Source organism: Neovison vison, chromosome 3 (assembly GCF_020171115.1).
Source record: "Neovison vison isolate M4711 chromosome 3, ASM_NN_V1, whole genome shotgun sequence".
Taxonomy (NCBI): domain Eukaryota; kingdom Metazoa; phylum Chordata; class Mammalia; order Carnivora; family Mustelidae; genus Neogale; species Neogale vison.
The window spans coordinates 231,956,160-231,973,022 of NC_058093.1; the positions used below are offsets into that span (position 1 = coordinate 231,956,160).

The window sequence follows — 16,863 nt, forward strand, 5'->3', positions numbered from 1 at the left end:
CTCTGGAATTTGCTAGGGGTGTGTTTTATGGCCTCAGAATGTGGTGTAGCTTCGTGGATGTTCCACGGGATCTTGGGAAGAGTTTGTCTTCTGTTTTGGTTGGACGATGTAGTCTAGAAATGCCCACTAGCGACCCTTCTTTTGTTTGTTTGTTTATTTATTTATTTATTTATTTATTTGACAGAGAGAGAGATCACAAGTAGGCAGAGAGGCAGGCAGAGAGAAAAGGGGAAGCAGGCTCCCTGCTGAGCGGAGAGCCTGACTCGGGACTCAATCCCAGTTCCCTGAGATCATGACCTGAGTCGAAGGCAGAGGTTTAACCCACTGAGCCACCCAGGCGCCCCTTAACCACCCTTCTTTTAACCAGACCGGCAAATCATCTCCACTCCCCACTCCTTCTGTATAACATGTTGACCTATGTGGAAGGGAAAAGGTAACCATAGAGGGGGGTCTTCTTTCTAGGTGACATGCACTTTGCTTCCCAGTTGGATTGTGTGAATTTCAAAGATTCTCTCTGCTCTCAAATGCTTTCTGGCAATTGCATTTGTCAATGAAATGTATACTGTGAACCTGTATAAAACCTTGGAACATGAGAGACTCCCATTTCGGGGACCAACACCTCATCCTGGTTTTTGAAACAGGAGCTGCTGAGCACAAGGCAGCTGCCTTCGCATTCTGGATAAAAACTGGCCATTCTGTGAAGTATCTGTGAAAGATATTTTCCTAGTAACTGACCTAATGTACTCAGAAGACTGATGGATGGTATCATGTAATTGCATCTTCTAATCACGATTTCTGGAAAACTACGTCTGTACATTTCCTAATACTTGCACAGTTTGCTAGTGGAGACTCCTGGCTCTCACTCCCCAAGGGGACACATCCAGGCGGTTACCTGGGTCTGTGCTCCCTGTAGTGAAATTCAAAGACCCCAAATAAATTATCGCGTTCTCTTTTACTGCTTCCCCTTCTCTTGGTGGATGATACTAATGATATTGTTGACTGAATACATATAAACAGATCCAACATGAGGACAAAAGAGAATTGTCCTTAGAAAACCAACATTGAAATCTTTGGAAAGATGAAGTCAAAGTTTCACAACACACTGTATCAAACCGGGTAAGATTAAGACAACTGTACAAGATTGAGGAAACAATTGGAAAAATCCAGAATTATGAGAGAGCGTGTTTTGCAGGTAGCTTTAACTTATTGCTTCTCTTGAAGAAACAGGAACAAGAAATTTTTTGTGTTTTATGCAATAGAGACAATGCAGGACTCTAGGCAGGGGGCCTGCCCTCAGCAAAAAGGTCTAGGTCTTTACTGAACAATTGGGAGATTAAGGCACATTTGAGGGTCTTGGCAACCAACTTAATCCTGACACTCTGATGTCCTACCTAAAGAGTTGCAGACCAAGTGATGTGTTCAAGGTCACACAGCAAGTTTTGGGCCAGGGCCAAGTTAGCTATAACTGTCCCACACATGCACGGTGACTTGTGTTTCCAAGGTGCTCAAATGTATTACTTAACCTTGTTAGGCCAACGCCCCTGGCAAACCTGATTCAGCAGAGGAGGGGCCAGCCCAGTGGATTCCACAGCACAGAGCATTTTAATCCACTTGTACGGATTTCACCAGGCACCCCCAACCCCTCGACCTTCCTCTTTCCCGGGGCCCACCTTCATCAGCCCTGGTGGGAGACCAGACCCCAGCAACTTCATCTCACCTCTTGGAAATATTTCTAGTTGTTCCCATTTTCCAGATGAAGAAACTGAGTCTGGGAAGTGAGTTTGCACATCTAGAGAGTGCCGGTCAGGATTTGAATGCTGGACGGAACTGATTACAAAACTGGCATGCTTTTTTTTATTGTCAGGTGCTTTGGGCCCCACTGTATTGCCACATGCATTGTGTTTTATTTCAACGAGGGAGAAAAAGATCGTTAGTCAAGTCAGGCGTACCGATAGTTTTGAAAACTTTCCTCATGGAGATTCATCTTGGCTTCTTTGGCAGGTCTACATACGTGGGGAAGGAGCTCGATCATTTTAGAGATGGATATTAGCTTTCTTTTCATCCGTTCATGACTGACTGGTGGTGGTTGCCTAGAATGCTGTGTTGAGAAGGATTCAGAGGCTGCTGGCAGGCTCTGTGGGGAAGATGCCAATTTGATTAGCAATGTCTGCTATGAGTGCGGGGACAGATTAGTAATGTCTGCCCTGAGCACAGAGGAACCAGTGCCTCCTGCTACTCCTTGTGTGTGTGGGGGGGTACTCCACGGCCCTAATTGGTATCTCTCTCCACCTGCTGGCAGCTGGCTAAATCGTAGGAAAAACAGATGGACTGGGACAGTGGTTGGCAAAGTCATGAGGGAGGTGGGAGGCACGAGGCATCAACCAGGAAATATATTCAGATATCATCTCGTCCCCAGTGTACAGTTAGTGTCTGGGTGTGGGGTGGCAGGGAGAGCATGGGTAGTTTGAAAAGAAAATCTCTATAGGCGACTCTAATAGGCCTATTTCTTCCCTAAGATTGAGAACCACCCTTTTGGGGATAAGAAAAAGATCTTGTCTCTAAATTGGCAATCTGGTGGATGAAACTGATGATTCCTTCTGGGAAGTAACCAACATTCCTGATAAATTGCTTAAACACTTTTGGAATAGGTCTTGGCGAGATTAAGACCCCCCCTGGGAAGTTGGTTAGCTCCTTTGCCCACAGGACTTAGCCCTCAGCACTGGTGAGGGCCATCTGTGAAGGCTCCTTGCAGGATGGAAGGTGCTAGAACATAACGGAGACATTGATGATCTGTGATATTATTAACCAGGATGTTAAGGACATTGCATCAGGAGTCCAGTGAAACAGCTCCTTTCTGGCATTGCTGCCATGAGCCATTGGCCATGTTGTTCCCTGCCCTGGGCTTTGGGTTATTCCTCTGTCAGGTAAATGAGTCAATAGAACTTGGCCTTCGTTCAGCTCTTTTCTCTCTTTGCATCTTGACATTGTCTCATTTCACACCACCCAGGATTTCCCCCAAGGTTGAGGAAGAAGAGAGAAGAGATGCTGGCCCCCTGTTGGGTGGGCATCAGCAAAAAGCATTCTTCTACCTGGGTGTGGAGTCAGCCAACAAGGACAGAGACCACATCTGCCTTGTCCATGGCCGAAACCCCAAGGGCTGGTACATAGTAGATGCTCATTAAACACTGACTCTCCAAATAGGATCAAGTATCCTGATGGGGAGGAAGCACTTCCAGAAACCAGAAAGGAAAAACCCAGGCCACCAGCTTTTCCTGGATATTCCTACTTTATTTTTGGCTACATCATCACAAAGAAAGGCAGTGGGTGGTTCGGCATGCACTGGAGGGCGTGTGTGTATTCTAGGCAGGGAGGGGTTACACTTGTCATGGACAGCAGGCGCCCGGTCCGGGGACACTGTGAGCTTGCTGCATGCGGATTCCAGCGCCAACACCTGCGTCAGGCTTGCGCAGTGCAGCTAGCATGCTTTCTCCTCGGGGTGAACCGTGGGAAGGAGGTGGGCCGAGAGGGGGCGCCACGGGGACTGACAGAGGGACAGGGCTGGGGGGCAAGATGGCAGCCTGGAAGCCATTGGCCATCTTGGGGAAGGCGAAGAGCTTGGTGTTTGGAAGATGGTTATTCAAGGCAAGAAATCAGAGTCTTCCGATGAGTTATGCAGGGAGCTGAGGGCAGGGGCCTTGACTGAGAAAAGTTAAAAGGTGCGTTTGGAGAAAGTGAGAGTTTGCGTGTCCATCTGATGACGTCTCTAGACAACGGGCTGTCAGACAGAGGGATGTGATTTTCATGGGGAAGACAAAGGAAACCGGCGAAAAAACAAGCCTTTCTCACCGGGCAGGGACAGACGCCCTGACCCCAGTTTCACATTTGTAACATTCATTCTCTTCGCCTTTTCTTCTTTTTTACTATTATTATTATTTTTTAATTTGGGGGGAAGAGAACCCAAACGATTCATGATGGAACTATGGCCGTTGGCGTCAGGATCTGTCACTCTCCGAAGCTGCACATTCGCGATGGTATCTTATGCTGCCGACAAACTTGGTGAAAGGGTGCAGGAGACAGACAGACTGAGACAGCATCATGGACAGAGACATTCAAGGCGATTCTGCGTGAGAGACAGGGCTTGGGGATTCAGAGAAGCAGAAAGCGCCAGGGACGGACAGAGCAGAGTGTTTACTTAACTAAGAGCAGAGGGAGGGGGAAGGCTGGGGGCTTTGGAGAGCCCCCGCCCCCACCCAGACCCAGAGCTCTGGTTTCTAACTGCCTTTTGCACCTACTTGGGGAGCCCAGGGGCCAAGGAAAGCCCACTAAGGGGCGTCTACACAGCTGGCGGAGGCCACCATGCACCTGGGGCAGCACCAGAAGCAGGCCCAGCGGGGGACGGGGGGCCCCTGGTTCTGCCACCAGGAGACATGGGCAGGGGTTGAGAAGCACACGGGCCTAACTGGAACTCTAAGGCGGGGGGGCCAGTTTGAGTTTGCTGGCCAAGCTGGGGAGGGGGTGAGGCTGGCTTAAGGTATTTTTTGCTGTTGCTATTGAACCCCCTTAGGAAGAGGAAAAGGAGACGGGGAGAGAGATGGACAGGGAGAGAGGAGGGTGAGGAGCAGAGAAAGAGAGTTTGATGCGATGTAGGGTTAGGGAGGGAGGAGGGCAGGATGGGGAGGGGGAGGGTAGGGGGGGACACTAAAGGGTGTTGGGTTCTGCTAGGAAGCAAACAGAGGGGGCATCCTGAAAGACGGGGCTACCAAGCCCCTTTGTGTGTTCTGCGTGTCCATATCTGGATGCATTTGGGGCCAGGAGAGTCTATTCCTAGTCACCGGGGAGTTTAAGCTCGGTGGTCTGTCTTGCTGGCAATCGGGGCGTGTGGCGTGGAGGGGCAGCAGAGGCCTGGAGGTTCTATCTCTGCCCCAGTGCTGGCCCTTGCAGCCTGGTTCCAGTCTGCTGACTAGCTGAGGGTATACACAGACACGACCCAGGAAACGCAGGGTGTGTGTGTGTGTGTGTGTGTGTGTTTTCAAGGCCAGGAGGTTCTAAAAACAGTCCTAAATGATGAAGAACCTTTTCAGTTTCCCCAGACAGAAAGGTTGTTAAATTCCAGCCTCCTTGTACAAATCTCCGCCTTCCTGTCCCTCCTGGAGGGACCAGAGAGGGGCTGCAGTCAGGCCCCGCACCACAGCATCGCAGACGGAGGAAAAAGGTCTTTGGCAGCAGTGCCCAAGGTCAGGGGGCACCTCAAAGGCAGGCTTGGGGAGGGAGAGGGGTGGGGGAGGCAGAGAGAAGAGAGGCCAGAGTGCGAAGGGCGGCAGGGTCAGGCTGGCGGGTGACCTGGCACGGGGTGGGGCATGGAGCTGGGGACCTGGGGGCCCATCCTAATCGCTTGACACGTGGTTCTCGTTCTGCAGCTGGTGCCAGCGCTCAATCTTCTTGTCCTTGTTTTTCAGACACTCGTACCAGTGTTTCAAGCGTTCTCCCTTGGCCGAGATCCCCAGCTGGCAGCCTCCTGGAGGGCAGGATGGGGAGATGGAGGCAGGCGGTCAGTGTGGAGGGGCGCATGGGACTCTCGTTCTGGATCCTAATGTCTAGCTCGGGGAAAGCTGCCGGCAAGCGGTGACCCCTCTGGCAACCTGGGGTCTTTCTCTATGGAGGGCTGTTGTGATGACGTTACCACAGGCCTTCTCTGCCTGCACACCAGCTACTCAGGAGCTCGCCATGGTTCCCTATGGGAGCACCATGTGGTAGCTTCACTATCGCATTTTTTTAAGACCTTCCGTAAGTCACCACCCCACTCACTGAAACTGTCTCCCGCTACTTCTGGGTACCCCTCGTCTATTTCCAAAGGGTCAGCTCGGCCACCCTGTCCAGTCCTGCCCCCACTCCCTGGCTTACGCTGTGTCCCTTGCCTGGAGTGCTCTCCTTGTTCCACCTTTCATGAATGATCTTCCTCATCGTTGGAAGGGGGGCTGGGAAAACTAGAATCTTCCTCCAGGCCTCACGAATTAAGGGGACTTCCTTTATACCCTATTTTTGGGGGCCACAGACCCCACTCTCCTCTGTGATTTGGTTACCTGTTCAGCAAATAACCAATCATGACCCAGTCACCCAGCTTCGTAAGCCCTTTCCTATAAAAGCATCCCCAAATTGGACCCAGATCGGTACCCTGGGTCCCGAGCTGGTGTTTGGATGAAACAGCCACCAGAAGATAGGGAGAGCCTCGCACCCTCTAAGAGAAGCCTGGATCCTCAAGGCTCTTCTCTCCGGGGAGGAGGAGCTTGTCTCTGGGAGTCGGGAGCACTCACCGATGTAATCGTTGGACTTGCCGATGTCATAGTCCCAGACCGAGATGTCCAAGGACTTCTTCGCCAGGTCACTATGTTTGATGTCATAGAAAAACTCCTGGATGCAGCAGAGAAAGACAGGTGAGGGGGAGGGTCCTGATCCTTGGGCATGAGAAGCTAAGGGGATGAGCCCTAGGGATTCAGGGACCAAACACCTGGGAGCAAGGGGACCCTCCTGCTGGATCCTTTACCCCCAGGACAATCCCCTTTCAACAAACACTCTGTATAACAAAGACTCTCCAAACCCGAGATTCCCATTTCAATAACTCTCTAAAATCAGGTGGGGTTTTTCTAAGAGAGCTGCTCCTGGTCAGGTTTCCTTGAAGGCAAATAGCCCTGAATTCAGTTTTTCCATTCTGGTCGCTTCAGAAGTAGGTTTTCCTCTCTCCATCGTTTAGAGATTGAGGGTAGTCGAGTGCCCTGAGACTGACATGAAGAACAGAGGCTTGGGTTTCCAGACTTTCTACATCACTTTTCTGCCTAACTGTAAAATGCCTTCATGTTCATTGTTTGTTTGTTTTTTTTTAAGATTTTTTAAAATTTATTTATTTGACAGACAGAGATCACAAGTAGGCAGAGAGGCAGGCAGAGAGAGAGAGGAGGAAGCAGGCTCCCTGCCGAGCAGAGAGCCCGATGTGGGGCTCGATGCGGGGCTCGATCCCAGGACCCTGGGATCATGACCTGAGACGAAGGCAGAGGCTTTAACCCACTGAGCCACCCAGGCGCCCCCATTCATGTTCATTGTTAAAACAAACGAGGAAGCTAAAATAAAATCAAATAAAACCCAACCCCCAAAGCCTGTCATCTAACTACCCCAGAATAGCCACTGTCAACATTTCCCATGTGCGACCACATTAATGTATGTTTTCAAGTCAACATGAATATTAATTTGAATATTACATGAAACATTTGAATATTATGTAAAGTATAATATGAACATGCTGCATTGTGAGAGCCTTATTTTCCCATTTTATAACACATCGTAAAAAACCAGCTTAGCGCGTTAGCAAATACCTTTCTGGTTTCCTTTAATGCTTAGGTCACTGCCCCTAACCTCAATATAATGCTCAACAGCGGAGTACTGACGTTGTTTCCAACTTTCCGCTACCATTAATAATCAGATGAAAGGCACACTTGCAACTCCGTCATTGTGCAAATCCATGATAACTTATTCAGGATAGATTCTGAGACGTGTATCTCTGAGTTCATAAGGTTCTAAGATAGAGAGCAATGCCATTTGTGGCCAGTAAGAAAGCCGGCCCTATGCGTGTTTGTCCAGTATGTTTATAAATCCTGGAAGTGGAAAATATAGCTCCTTCAGAAGAAGAGAAGTAGGCAATAGAGGCTGGGAAAGGAGGAGGTCTGTTGACTGGACATCCCTTGGTACTTTTGGAATTTTCAGATATGTGACTATATTACCTGTTCCTCAAATAAATGGTATTTAAATTATAAAATGTTAAGGATTTTGGACATTTTGACAACAGTTTGACAAACATCCTTTAGGAAGTTGGACCAGTTTGGTCTCTTACCCATGATGCATACATTTCCCCACAGGCTCACCAACACTGGGTACCAACATTTTATAATATTTTTGTGCCTGATTGTGATGAGATCTGGTGTCTGGCCTTGTTTCCTATCTTCTCTATTGCTAATGAGGCTTACTGGCTCTTTAGATTTCTTTTTCAATGACTTGTTCAGACTCCAGGAGCAGGTAGGACAGGACCGCAGTCATTGGCTCCTTACTCAAAATTCAGGAGTCAGAGTTTGGGACATGAGGGGTCCAGCTTAAAGAGGGACATGGGGATAGGATGCATTGAGCTACTGGCCAGTGATGCTTTGAGCTCTGTTTACAAAGAATATTCTCCATGCACATGGATACGGGCACATGCATTTCAAAAGCAAAATGAGCATAAAGCACACTGTATTGTAGTTTTCTTGGCCCACTTTCCAACATTTGGGTAAAAAACAATTCCCGCTGACTCTGATCTGACGTCAGATCGTTACATTCAACAGATAGTTCTGGACCCCTAGGATCTGACCGCTTGCCAACAAATAACAGAAATCCAGGAGGACAGCATGACATGCAGGAACACGTGAACCCTGCAGGGGTTTTAACACACTGACTCTTAAGGGATGACTAGGAGTCTTCCAGAGAGGGAGAGAGAAAAAGATGGAAGCCCAGGAAAAGGGAGCAGCAGGCGCAAAGGCTAAGATATGTACCAAGGACCCGGGTGAAGTAAGGTTGACTTGAGGCGGGGAGGGTGAGATGGGGAAGGGATGGCACGTAACTTTGAAAGGGCTTGACTGTCACACTAAGAAGTTAAGGAGCCACTGCTGGGTTAAGCAATGGGGAAGAAAAATTCAGATTCATTCTTCAGAAAGCTCATGCTTGTATGAGGATGGGCCAAACACAAGGAAGTGAGTCAGGAGTCTACTGCAATAGTCCAGATGTGAAATGCCTGACAAGTGACAGTGAGACAACAGGAAGGGGCACAGTACGTAGATAGGGGCCTTAGTAGGGCCTGATACCTAGGATGGACATGGGGAGTGAGGGACAGAGAGGGGACAGTGCCAACTGGGTGACTGGTAAAAGGCATCATTATCCTTATTTATTTCCTCAAATTTCAGGACCACAGACTACTAGACCTTGGACATGATTTCATTCAGTCTGTCTCCAAATGCAACTTCTTCCTATGACATGCCTAATCTATAGGTTTTTGTATTAGGCTTGATTCCCTCTGGTGACAAGGAACTCATTACCTATCCTTTAAATAATTCAAGTGGGTGTATAAGAGAAAGCTTTTTAAAAAATATTTTATTTTTATTTATTCATTTTTGAGAGAGAGAGAGCATGAATGGGGAGGGGTGATGGGGCAACAGAGAGGGAGAAAGAATCTGAAGCAGACTCCACACTGAGCAGGGAGCTGACGCAGGGCTCGATCCCACAACCATGAGATCGTGACCTGAGCTGAAACCAAGAGTCAGATGCTCAACCAACTACGCCGCCCCGGGGCTGCAACAGAAAACTGTTTTGATGTGAATCATAACATTCTAGTAGGGAGCTTGTTCCTGCCTCGCACACGGGAAATATCCCAGAGCATGACAAAATATATGGGGTACCCTTACCTCATTAAACTCAGGGTTCAAGGTCTTCTTCTTTATTTGAGTCTTGTGTTTGGCCTTCTTTCCCATGTCTGGTTTCAGCCAGCTGAGAGGAGACAGAAATGCTATTGCGAAGGAAGTTTAATGAATAAGATCAGCCTCTTGACCCCAAAGGCTCCCTCCCGTGCCCGGAGAATCACTGCACAAATCAGGACATGAGTCGACATTAACAACATCGATGTGCGTTAGAGCAGAGCTGCCAGGCACGGCACTAAGGACCTGCGGGATAGTTCATTCTCAACAAACCCTTGTGGTTAAGGCTACAACCCCCCATTTCATGTGCAAGGAAATTGAGCATCCAGACAAGTTGAGACATGTGCCTCAGGTCACACAGCTCGGAACCAACCCAGCGCTTGCCTCTTAGCTAGTACTCAGTCCCAAAGGGTCATATTGAAAGCCTGGATGGTGGTTCCTAGAGTGGCACAATTACCCCTTAGGCTGCCCCCAAGTCCTGGGGAGGCGGTGACTGTATACACAGAAAGGAGAAGATGCAAATCTGATTACAATCAGTCCTCCTCAAAACTATCCAGTGGCTCCCCTTGGGCCTTAGGGTAAAGTTCAAATTCCTTGATGGGGCTTTTAAAGCTCTAGCCCAGCCTGCTCTTATGCTATGCTCTTCACCTCACCTCACTCCCCATTCACTCTCCTTTCCACCTCAGGGCCTTTGCACATACCATTTCCTCTGCCTAGACAGCTCTTCCCCCAATGCCTGGCACATAGTAGGTGCTCAACCAGTATTTTCTGGGCAAATAAGTAAGATGGGCCAAAAGCTCCTAATTGTTGGGACACTTGGACTCTCATTAAAGCTGTCACTATGGGGTGTCTGGGTGACTCAGTGGGTTAAGCCTCTGCCTTCGGCTCAGGTCATGCATGATCCCAGGATCCTGGGATCAAGCCCCACATGGGGCTCTCTGCTCAGCAGGGAGCCTGCTTCCTCTTCTTTCTCTGCCTATCTCTCTGCCTACTTGTGATCTCTATGAAATAAATAAATAAAATATTAAAAAAAAAAAAAAAAGCTGTCACTAGCTGTGCAACTTTGAACCTAAGTGTAGCTTCAGCATGCCTCAGGTTCCCGATCTGCAAAGAGGGCAAACATTTTTTTCCTTCACTTACAGAACTGCTTTTGAGGATCATTTATTTTGTTTATTTATTTTTATTGAAGCATAGTGGACAGTGTTACATTCGCTTCAGGCATACACACAGTGACTTGACAAGTCTACACATCTACCCTTCTGCTGTGCCCACCAAAAGGGTAGTCACCATCTGTCACCACGCAACACTACCGGAAAGCCACTGATGATATTCCCTCTGCTGTGCCTTCACCCCGTGACTCATTCATTCCACAACTGAAAGCCTGTACCTCCTACTGCCCTTGAGGACAATTTTATTATTTTGTTTTATTTTTAATTATTTACTTATTTGAGAGAGAGAGAGAGAGCACGCGAGCACACAGGCAGGGGGAGCAGCAGAGGGAGAGGGAGAAACAGGCTCCCTGCTGAGCAGGCTGCCCCCCACCCCCATTCCCTCTGTGAGGCTCTATCCCAGGATCCTGGGATCATGACCTGAGCCAAAGGCAGAGATGCTTAAGGGACCGAGCCACCCAGGCACCCCTTGAGGACAATTTTAAAGAAGGGACACAAAGTGGGGACTGAACAGTATGAAGTGCTGAGCAAAGATAAAGGGCAATTCTGATTTTAAAAATCTTAATTCAGGGGCACCTGGGTGGCTCAGTGGGTTAAGCCTCTGCCTTTGGCTCAGGTCATGATCTCGGGGTCCTGGGATCGAACCCTGCATCGGGCTCTCTGCTCAGCAGGGAGCCTGCTTCCCCCTCTCTCTGCCTGCCTCTCTGCCTATTTGCGACCTCTCTCCTCTGTCAAATAAATAAATAAAATCTTTAAAAAGAATCTTAATTCAATCTTAGACTGATTAATGGCCTCCTGTTAGCTTTCCCATGATGGTCACCAGGGCAACCGTTTTCTGGGTGACCACAGCAATGTTCCTTCCTCCAGAGTGATTGGGCGGATGGAAGAAGGGCATAGGTAGGGAGAATTATTTAAGAAAAACAGCTTGCTGGTGGCTGGGATGTAACAGAGTGCAAGACAGCGGCCCATGGGCTAATTTTCTTTATTGGCCCATATGAGAAAACAAAACCCAGTTACTCCTAGAAATCAAATTCATCCCTGACTCATAGGTTCTTCTGTTCACTAAACCTCATGTGAAGAAAATCCAAAGCAGAGTCCACCCTGGCCTAATTCTTTAGCCGTGACCTTAAAGGGAGCACTGCCTTCTATTATGAGAGGGAGGCCAGGAGAGGGAACGTCTCCCGGGCTGGAGGGAACATAAACAAACGCTCTCTGCCACGGGGAGGAACGGGAAGGGTAGTGATTTAGAACCAGAATGGCAGACGTTTAATGAGCACCTACTGTGTACCAGACCCCATGACAATGCTCCTCTCAGACCTCCAGCCACAGGGGGGCAAAATGGACTGACAAGGTGGCTGGGCTCTGAATTTACCCCAATGTTCTCGCCGTGGCAGCGCTCGCCCTGGGCTCCCAGCCAGCACCTGGGTCAGCAGGGCCAGCAAGGGCCACCAGGCAGTCCCACTGCCAGGAGATACAGGGCTCCTGCAATGAGCGATTTTGCACTCAAGCATTCCCCATCACCTGGGCTGTAACTTCGTCAGAACTGTACTGCGATCTAAGATTCTTCCTGCCCAACCGTCCTCCCGGGCCCCTCCTCCACCCCACCTGCTTTCCCTATGGTCCTCCGCTGGCTCCCTCTCAATTTTTCTATCCCCCAATAAATCTCCTGCACATCTCATTTAGCCCTGGAGTGTGCTTCTTGGAGGGCAGAACCTAATGACCAATGTTACTCTTCTCATTTTACAGATGAGGACATTGAGGCCCAGAGATGTGAAGGCACTAGCCAAAGGTCACACCGCTAGAGAATATTGAAGACTATGGGCTCTAAGGTTCAAACCCAGGCAGTCTGGATCCAGAGCCCAAGCTTTCAATCATATCCATAGAAACACACGCTGCCACAAGGCAATGCAGAAGTCTACTGAGAGTAGGGCAAATATTGCTATACCAGGAACATTTAGAATTGCTTTCTGCATGAGATCTTATTTGAACCTTTTGCCTTGTGCCCATTCCTGGACATAAGTGGCACTACTGTCTCCACTGTTTCCAGGAAGAATCCAAGGTTAGGATAACTTGCTTACAGTTATAGAGTGGGCAGCTGGCAGAGACAGGAGTGGAACCCACGTCTGATTCAGTGGTGGTTGTGAGGATGTGCTGCGCGGACCTCTAGCTACAGCACTGCTGACTGAGGTCTCAGCTGCTGCTCTTGGAAACCTAGCCATGTTTGTGCCGTGGCCCCACTCTGGGCTGATGGCTGAAGTTGGCAGGATTATTATGGGAGTCCTGTTCCTAGGAGACATGGGACTTGTCTTATGGCTGCTTTGGACCTTGAGGACTCTGATGGCCTTGCTGAACTTGCATCCACGATGCTTCCCCTGGCCCGTCTCTCCCCTCTGCTCACGTGAGTCAGACTCGCATGGTGGTCTAGCAGCTCTCCCATCTCCCTGCCTCAGGCATTGCCGCTAGCGAAGCCCTGGTCTGTTGAACCCCATCTTGGCATCATTCCAGAGACTCTGCACTAACAGATAACACGACTCTCTGACTCCCCATGGTGGAGTTTCTGGGAATAACTCAAAGTCTAAGGTCCTTTCTTTAAACATTTCCAGATTTGCACTGGAAAAAGCTGGATTGCTTCTTTGGCGGTGGGGCTCTGGACTGCTGGAGGGACATGTTGCTGATTCAAGGGGGCTCCAAATGGGGTCACTGCAATGCTGCCAACTGCCTTTGTCCCGATGGAGGGCACAGAGCCACAAAACTCCTCATATGGGCAAGTGACACACCAATCTGACTGTCTGGGATCCCAGACTCACACTCTAGCCAGTTCTGGGCACCATCTCACGGTGTGACCTTGGACAGGCTTATTTCCTTCTCTGGGCCCAGTGTTCAGTCATCTTGGGGAAGCTCTCTAGTTCTCCGTTTGCAAGGATCTAGGACCCCCTCTGGGGTCGGCTCACAGTCCCAGTGACTCACAGTTTGACGAATGGATCTGAGTAGCCGTTGGCGTCCATGGCGGCCAGGTGCACGCAGCGTATGATGCCCACGATGAGGCCTCCCTGCTGTGTGCTGTACATGAGAGACACCAGGATCTTCCCACGTTCCTCTATGTCACCAATACGTTCCACCTGCTGCAGTAGAAGAGGGTATATGAGTCTAGGAAGGGGAGGAGGCCAGGCGACTGGATGGATGGCTAGTGTTAGGGAGGAGTCTGTAGAGAGGAGAAAGAGCTGGCCCTCCCCAGTGTGCTCAGCACCACGGACAGCAGACACCCTCTAGTCTCCAGGGCTCACCAACATGGGTGCAAGTCCAAGGCACACTAGGGTCGAAACTTTACTCTGACTTAGACATGGACAGAGCCCTGAGTGACCCTAAGTGGGGCTAGACCCTGCTTCCAGTCTGAACTGCAAGCTCAGATTTGCCACAGTCAACCAGCCTTCTCACAGTTAGAGTCCCTGGGGTTGCATGAGGGACCTGGGCAAAGAGTGCAGAGGTGTAGTCCAACCCCAGCCTCCACGTCCCCATGGACAGAGGGAGAGTGACATCGCTCTGGTCCTGCAGAACTGCCAGCAGCGCTTAACCAACAAACAGGAGAACTCGAGGGTGTGTCCTGGGGGTGAGAATGTGGGGTGGGGCGCCCACGCAAGGTAGGGGCTCCAGGTCTTGTGGGTATCGTGTTCTAATGCCTCGGGCACAAGGGTACCCCTCTTGCGGTAAACCGACAGGCAAGTGGTTTTAGGAGAAAGAAAGAAGGTGCTAGGCAAGAGAGGAAAGAGCTAGTGGACCCCGACTGTGGCTTCGATACCCACTTAGTGCTCACCTCCTCCTCATAAAGGGCCATGCCTCGGGCTGACCCAGTGGTTCCAGCACGCTTCATCTTAGAGGAAGGAAACAGAAAGGAAAGATAACATGAGTCTGTGAGGCTCATCTCCCTGCACAAGAAGGACCAGAAAACCCTCACCCTTCCATCAGCATCCAGACCCATGAGGGCGGGACCTCCAAGCTTCCATGGCCCTCCAGCTCTTCCCCTTTTAGACAAAACTTGCATAACATTAACCATTTGACAGACCATGTGAATGCACACCAGTCTATGATATAGGGTATATTACTAACCCATTTTACAGAGGAGGGCACTGAGGATTAGAGTGGTTAAGCCACTTGCCTAAGATCACACTGAAACAGGTAAGCTTTTATCTGCTCCGGTAGAAGTGGCACAGGGGTCTTGGGGTCTGAGCCACCAGGTACTTCTTCCCCTGTGGCTCCTAAGGTCCTTTTGTGGGATTCTAGCTCCCTGGGGAACACTATGTGAAAACCCCCGGCTGAGTCCAACCTCCTCACTTTAGGGATAAGGAAAACTGGGATCCAGAGGGGAGGGGAGGCACTGATGAGGCCCCTGCTCTTGGTGGGACCCATGGGGGTAACTGGAAGATGGATAGTTAAGGGCAAAGAACAAAAGATCAGGAGGGTCCTGTGGCTACTCCGGGTCTCTGCCTGTCCAGCCACCTTCGTGCCTCTGGGGCTGGTTGCATCCCTCACAGCAAAAAAGGCAAACTCCGGAGCTGAAAACCCAGATGGGGGCCTGGCCACAGTCCTGACCAACTGGACTCACTGGGTGAGGGATAGAAGAAGGGGCTGGAAGAAGCAGCTGTCACAGGAAAAGACCCAGAGGAAACACCTCACTCTTAGGATTGTGCGTAATGATTTATTTGGAGCCTGGCACTTGGTGTAAATTGCTCCTTGTAGTTTTCCTTGTCGTGTCTTGTTCTTTCGCTGAAGCTACATAAAGACGGTGTGGCACACAGATACGCCATCCTCCGGCCGGCCATCTGGTAGGAGGATGCTGCAGGATTTCCCCTCCTGCCCGCGATGGCGTCCCCACGGGGAAGCTGGCCCACGGCCCAGGGGAGCAGGCACCCTGGTGACTGCAGGAGGGCTGGGCTCTGGCCGGTGCCTGAGAGCACAGCCACTGATTTTCAGTGTGACCTTGGCTGCCCGCTCCCCCTTTTACCTATGGGCCCCTCCCCAAGGGGCTGATTCGATTATCTCTGAAAATAGATGGCTGGGTCCCACTGTACCTCACTAAGTCAGGATCTCCAGGGAGACCCCCACAGATCTGAGTCTGTAAAGCTCTGGTTTAAAAACCTCGAGTTGGGAACTGGGTTTGCCGCCGCCGCCGGGCCACCGTCTCTCGCTCGCTAACTCCAGTGCCAGCGCTATGGGCTCCGGCAGCAGCAGCCACGGGGGAGGAGGGGAAGTGAGGAGGTCTCCGGGCCCACCGGACCGCAGCCTCTACCAAAGGGCTGAAGAAACCTCATTGTTATAGGCCTGGTACTGTGAAATCAGACGTTTTCAGAAATGCACTAAGCTTTGGATGCACAAACTTTCTTTGCAGCGTCTGGGGCGGGCAGGTGCTCAGGACTGCAAAACTGATCTGTGTGTCCAGAGTGCAGCTCTGGGGGCTTTGCAGGAGGCTAGGGAGGCCTCCCTGTGGGGTCTTTATAAAGACGCCAGTATGGGTGGTCTCCATGCCAAACGTGTAACGACTGTGCCAGAGACATCCTGCGAGGATATAGCACACGTGGAAACGTCCTTGAGACTCCACTAGGAGGGAAAACCTTCCATTCTTTAAAAAAAAAAAAAAAGTCTTCCTGTTATTGGTACTTCTGAAAGTTAAGTGTTTTTTCTTCCCTGGAGTCAAAAGATACCTAAGTAATGACTGCCAGCAGAAAAACGGGACAGAAGTCAGGTATTGGCATGGTTTCTGTCTTCATCTGCGTGCGAGTTTTTAACAAATGTGGGGACCTAAGGCCTGAATGCACGTTAGTACGTGTGGACCGTTCTCAGCAGGTTCAACGTTATGACCATGATCAATAAACCGGCTACATTTTTTCTGGACAATGCCAGCATTTGTTTTTTTGTTTGTTCGTTTTTGTTTTTCAAACAAGGAAATTTCCTATCGATGGCAGCTAATTGGAGTTTGTGGCACTTTTGTCATACAAAATATCATACATTCCCAGTGACGGAATGCATCATCACTACACACTTCTAATTGAGTTGTCCTGCCTGCAAATACATGTTTCTAATGTTGTCTGTCTCTTCTGCTGCTCCTGTTAAGTTTGTTATTAAAATACATTAAACTTTAAAAAAGAAAAAGAAAAATCTCCAGTTGATTCTGAGGTATGGCCCAACTGGAGAACCTCGGTGCAGTTCCTGTTCTG

The 16,863-nt window shown here is 49.7% G+C and overlaps 1 protein-coding gene across 3 annotated transcripts in view; it reads right to left on the reverse strand.

The window, feature by feature from the left end:
* Positions 1-3,267: 3,267 nt before the first annotated feature.
* RPH3A (rabphilin 3A) overlaps positions 3,268-16,863 on the reverse strand; it is a 98,714-nt gene continuing 85,118 nt past the window's right edge. For all 3 annotated transcript variants that reach the window (XM_044244236.1, XM_044244234.1, XM_044244235.1), the window contains 5 exons: positions 14,466-14,522; positions 13,622-13,776; positions 9,477-9,558; positions 6,312-6,408; positions 3,268-5,515 (listed from right to left, as the gene is read on the reverse strand). In XM_044244236.1, coding sequence (XP_044100171.1) covers positions 5,385-5,515; positions 6,312-6,408; positions 9,477-9,558; positions 13,622-13,776; positions 14,466-14,522 — 522 coding nt within the window. In that variant the 3' untranslated portion in view covers positions 3,268-5,384. The remainder of the gene's footprint in view (positions 5,516-6,311; positions 6,409-9,476; positions 9,559-13,621; positions 13,777-14,465; positions 14,523-16,863) is intronic.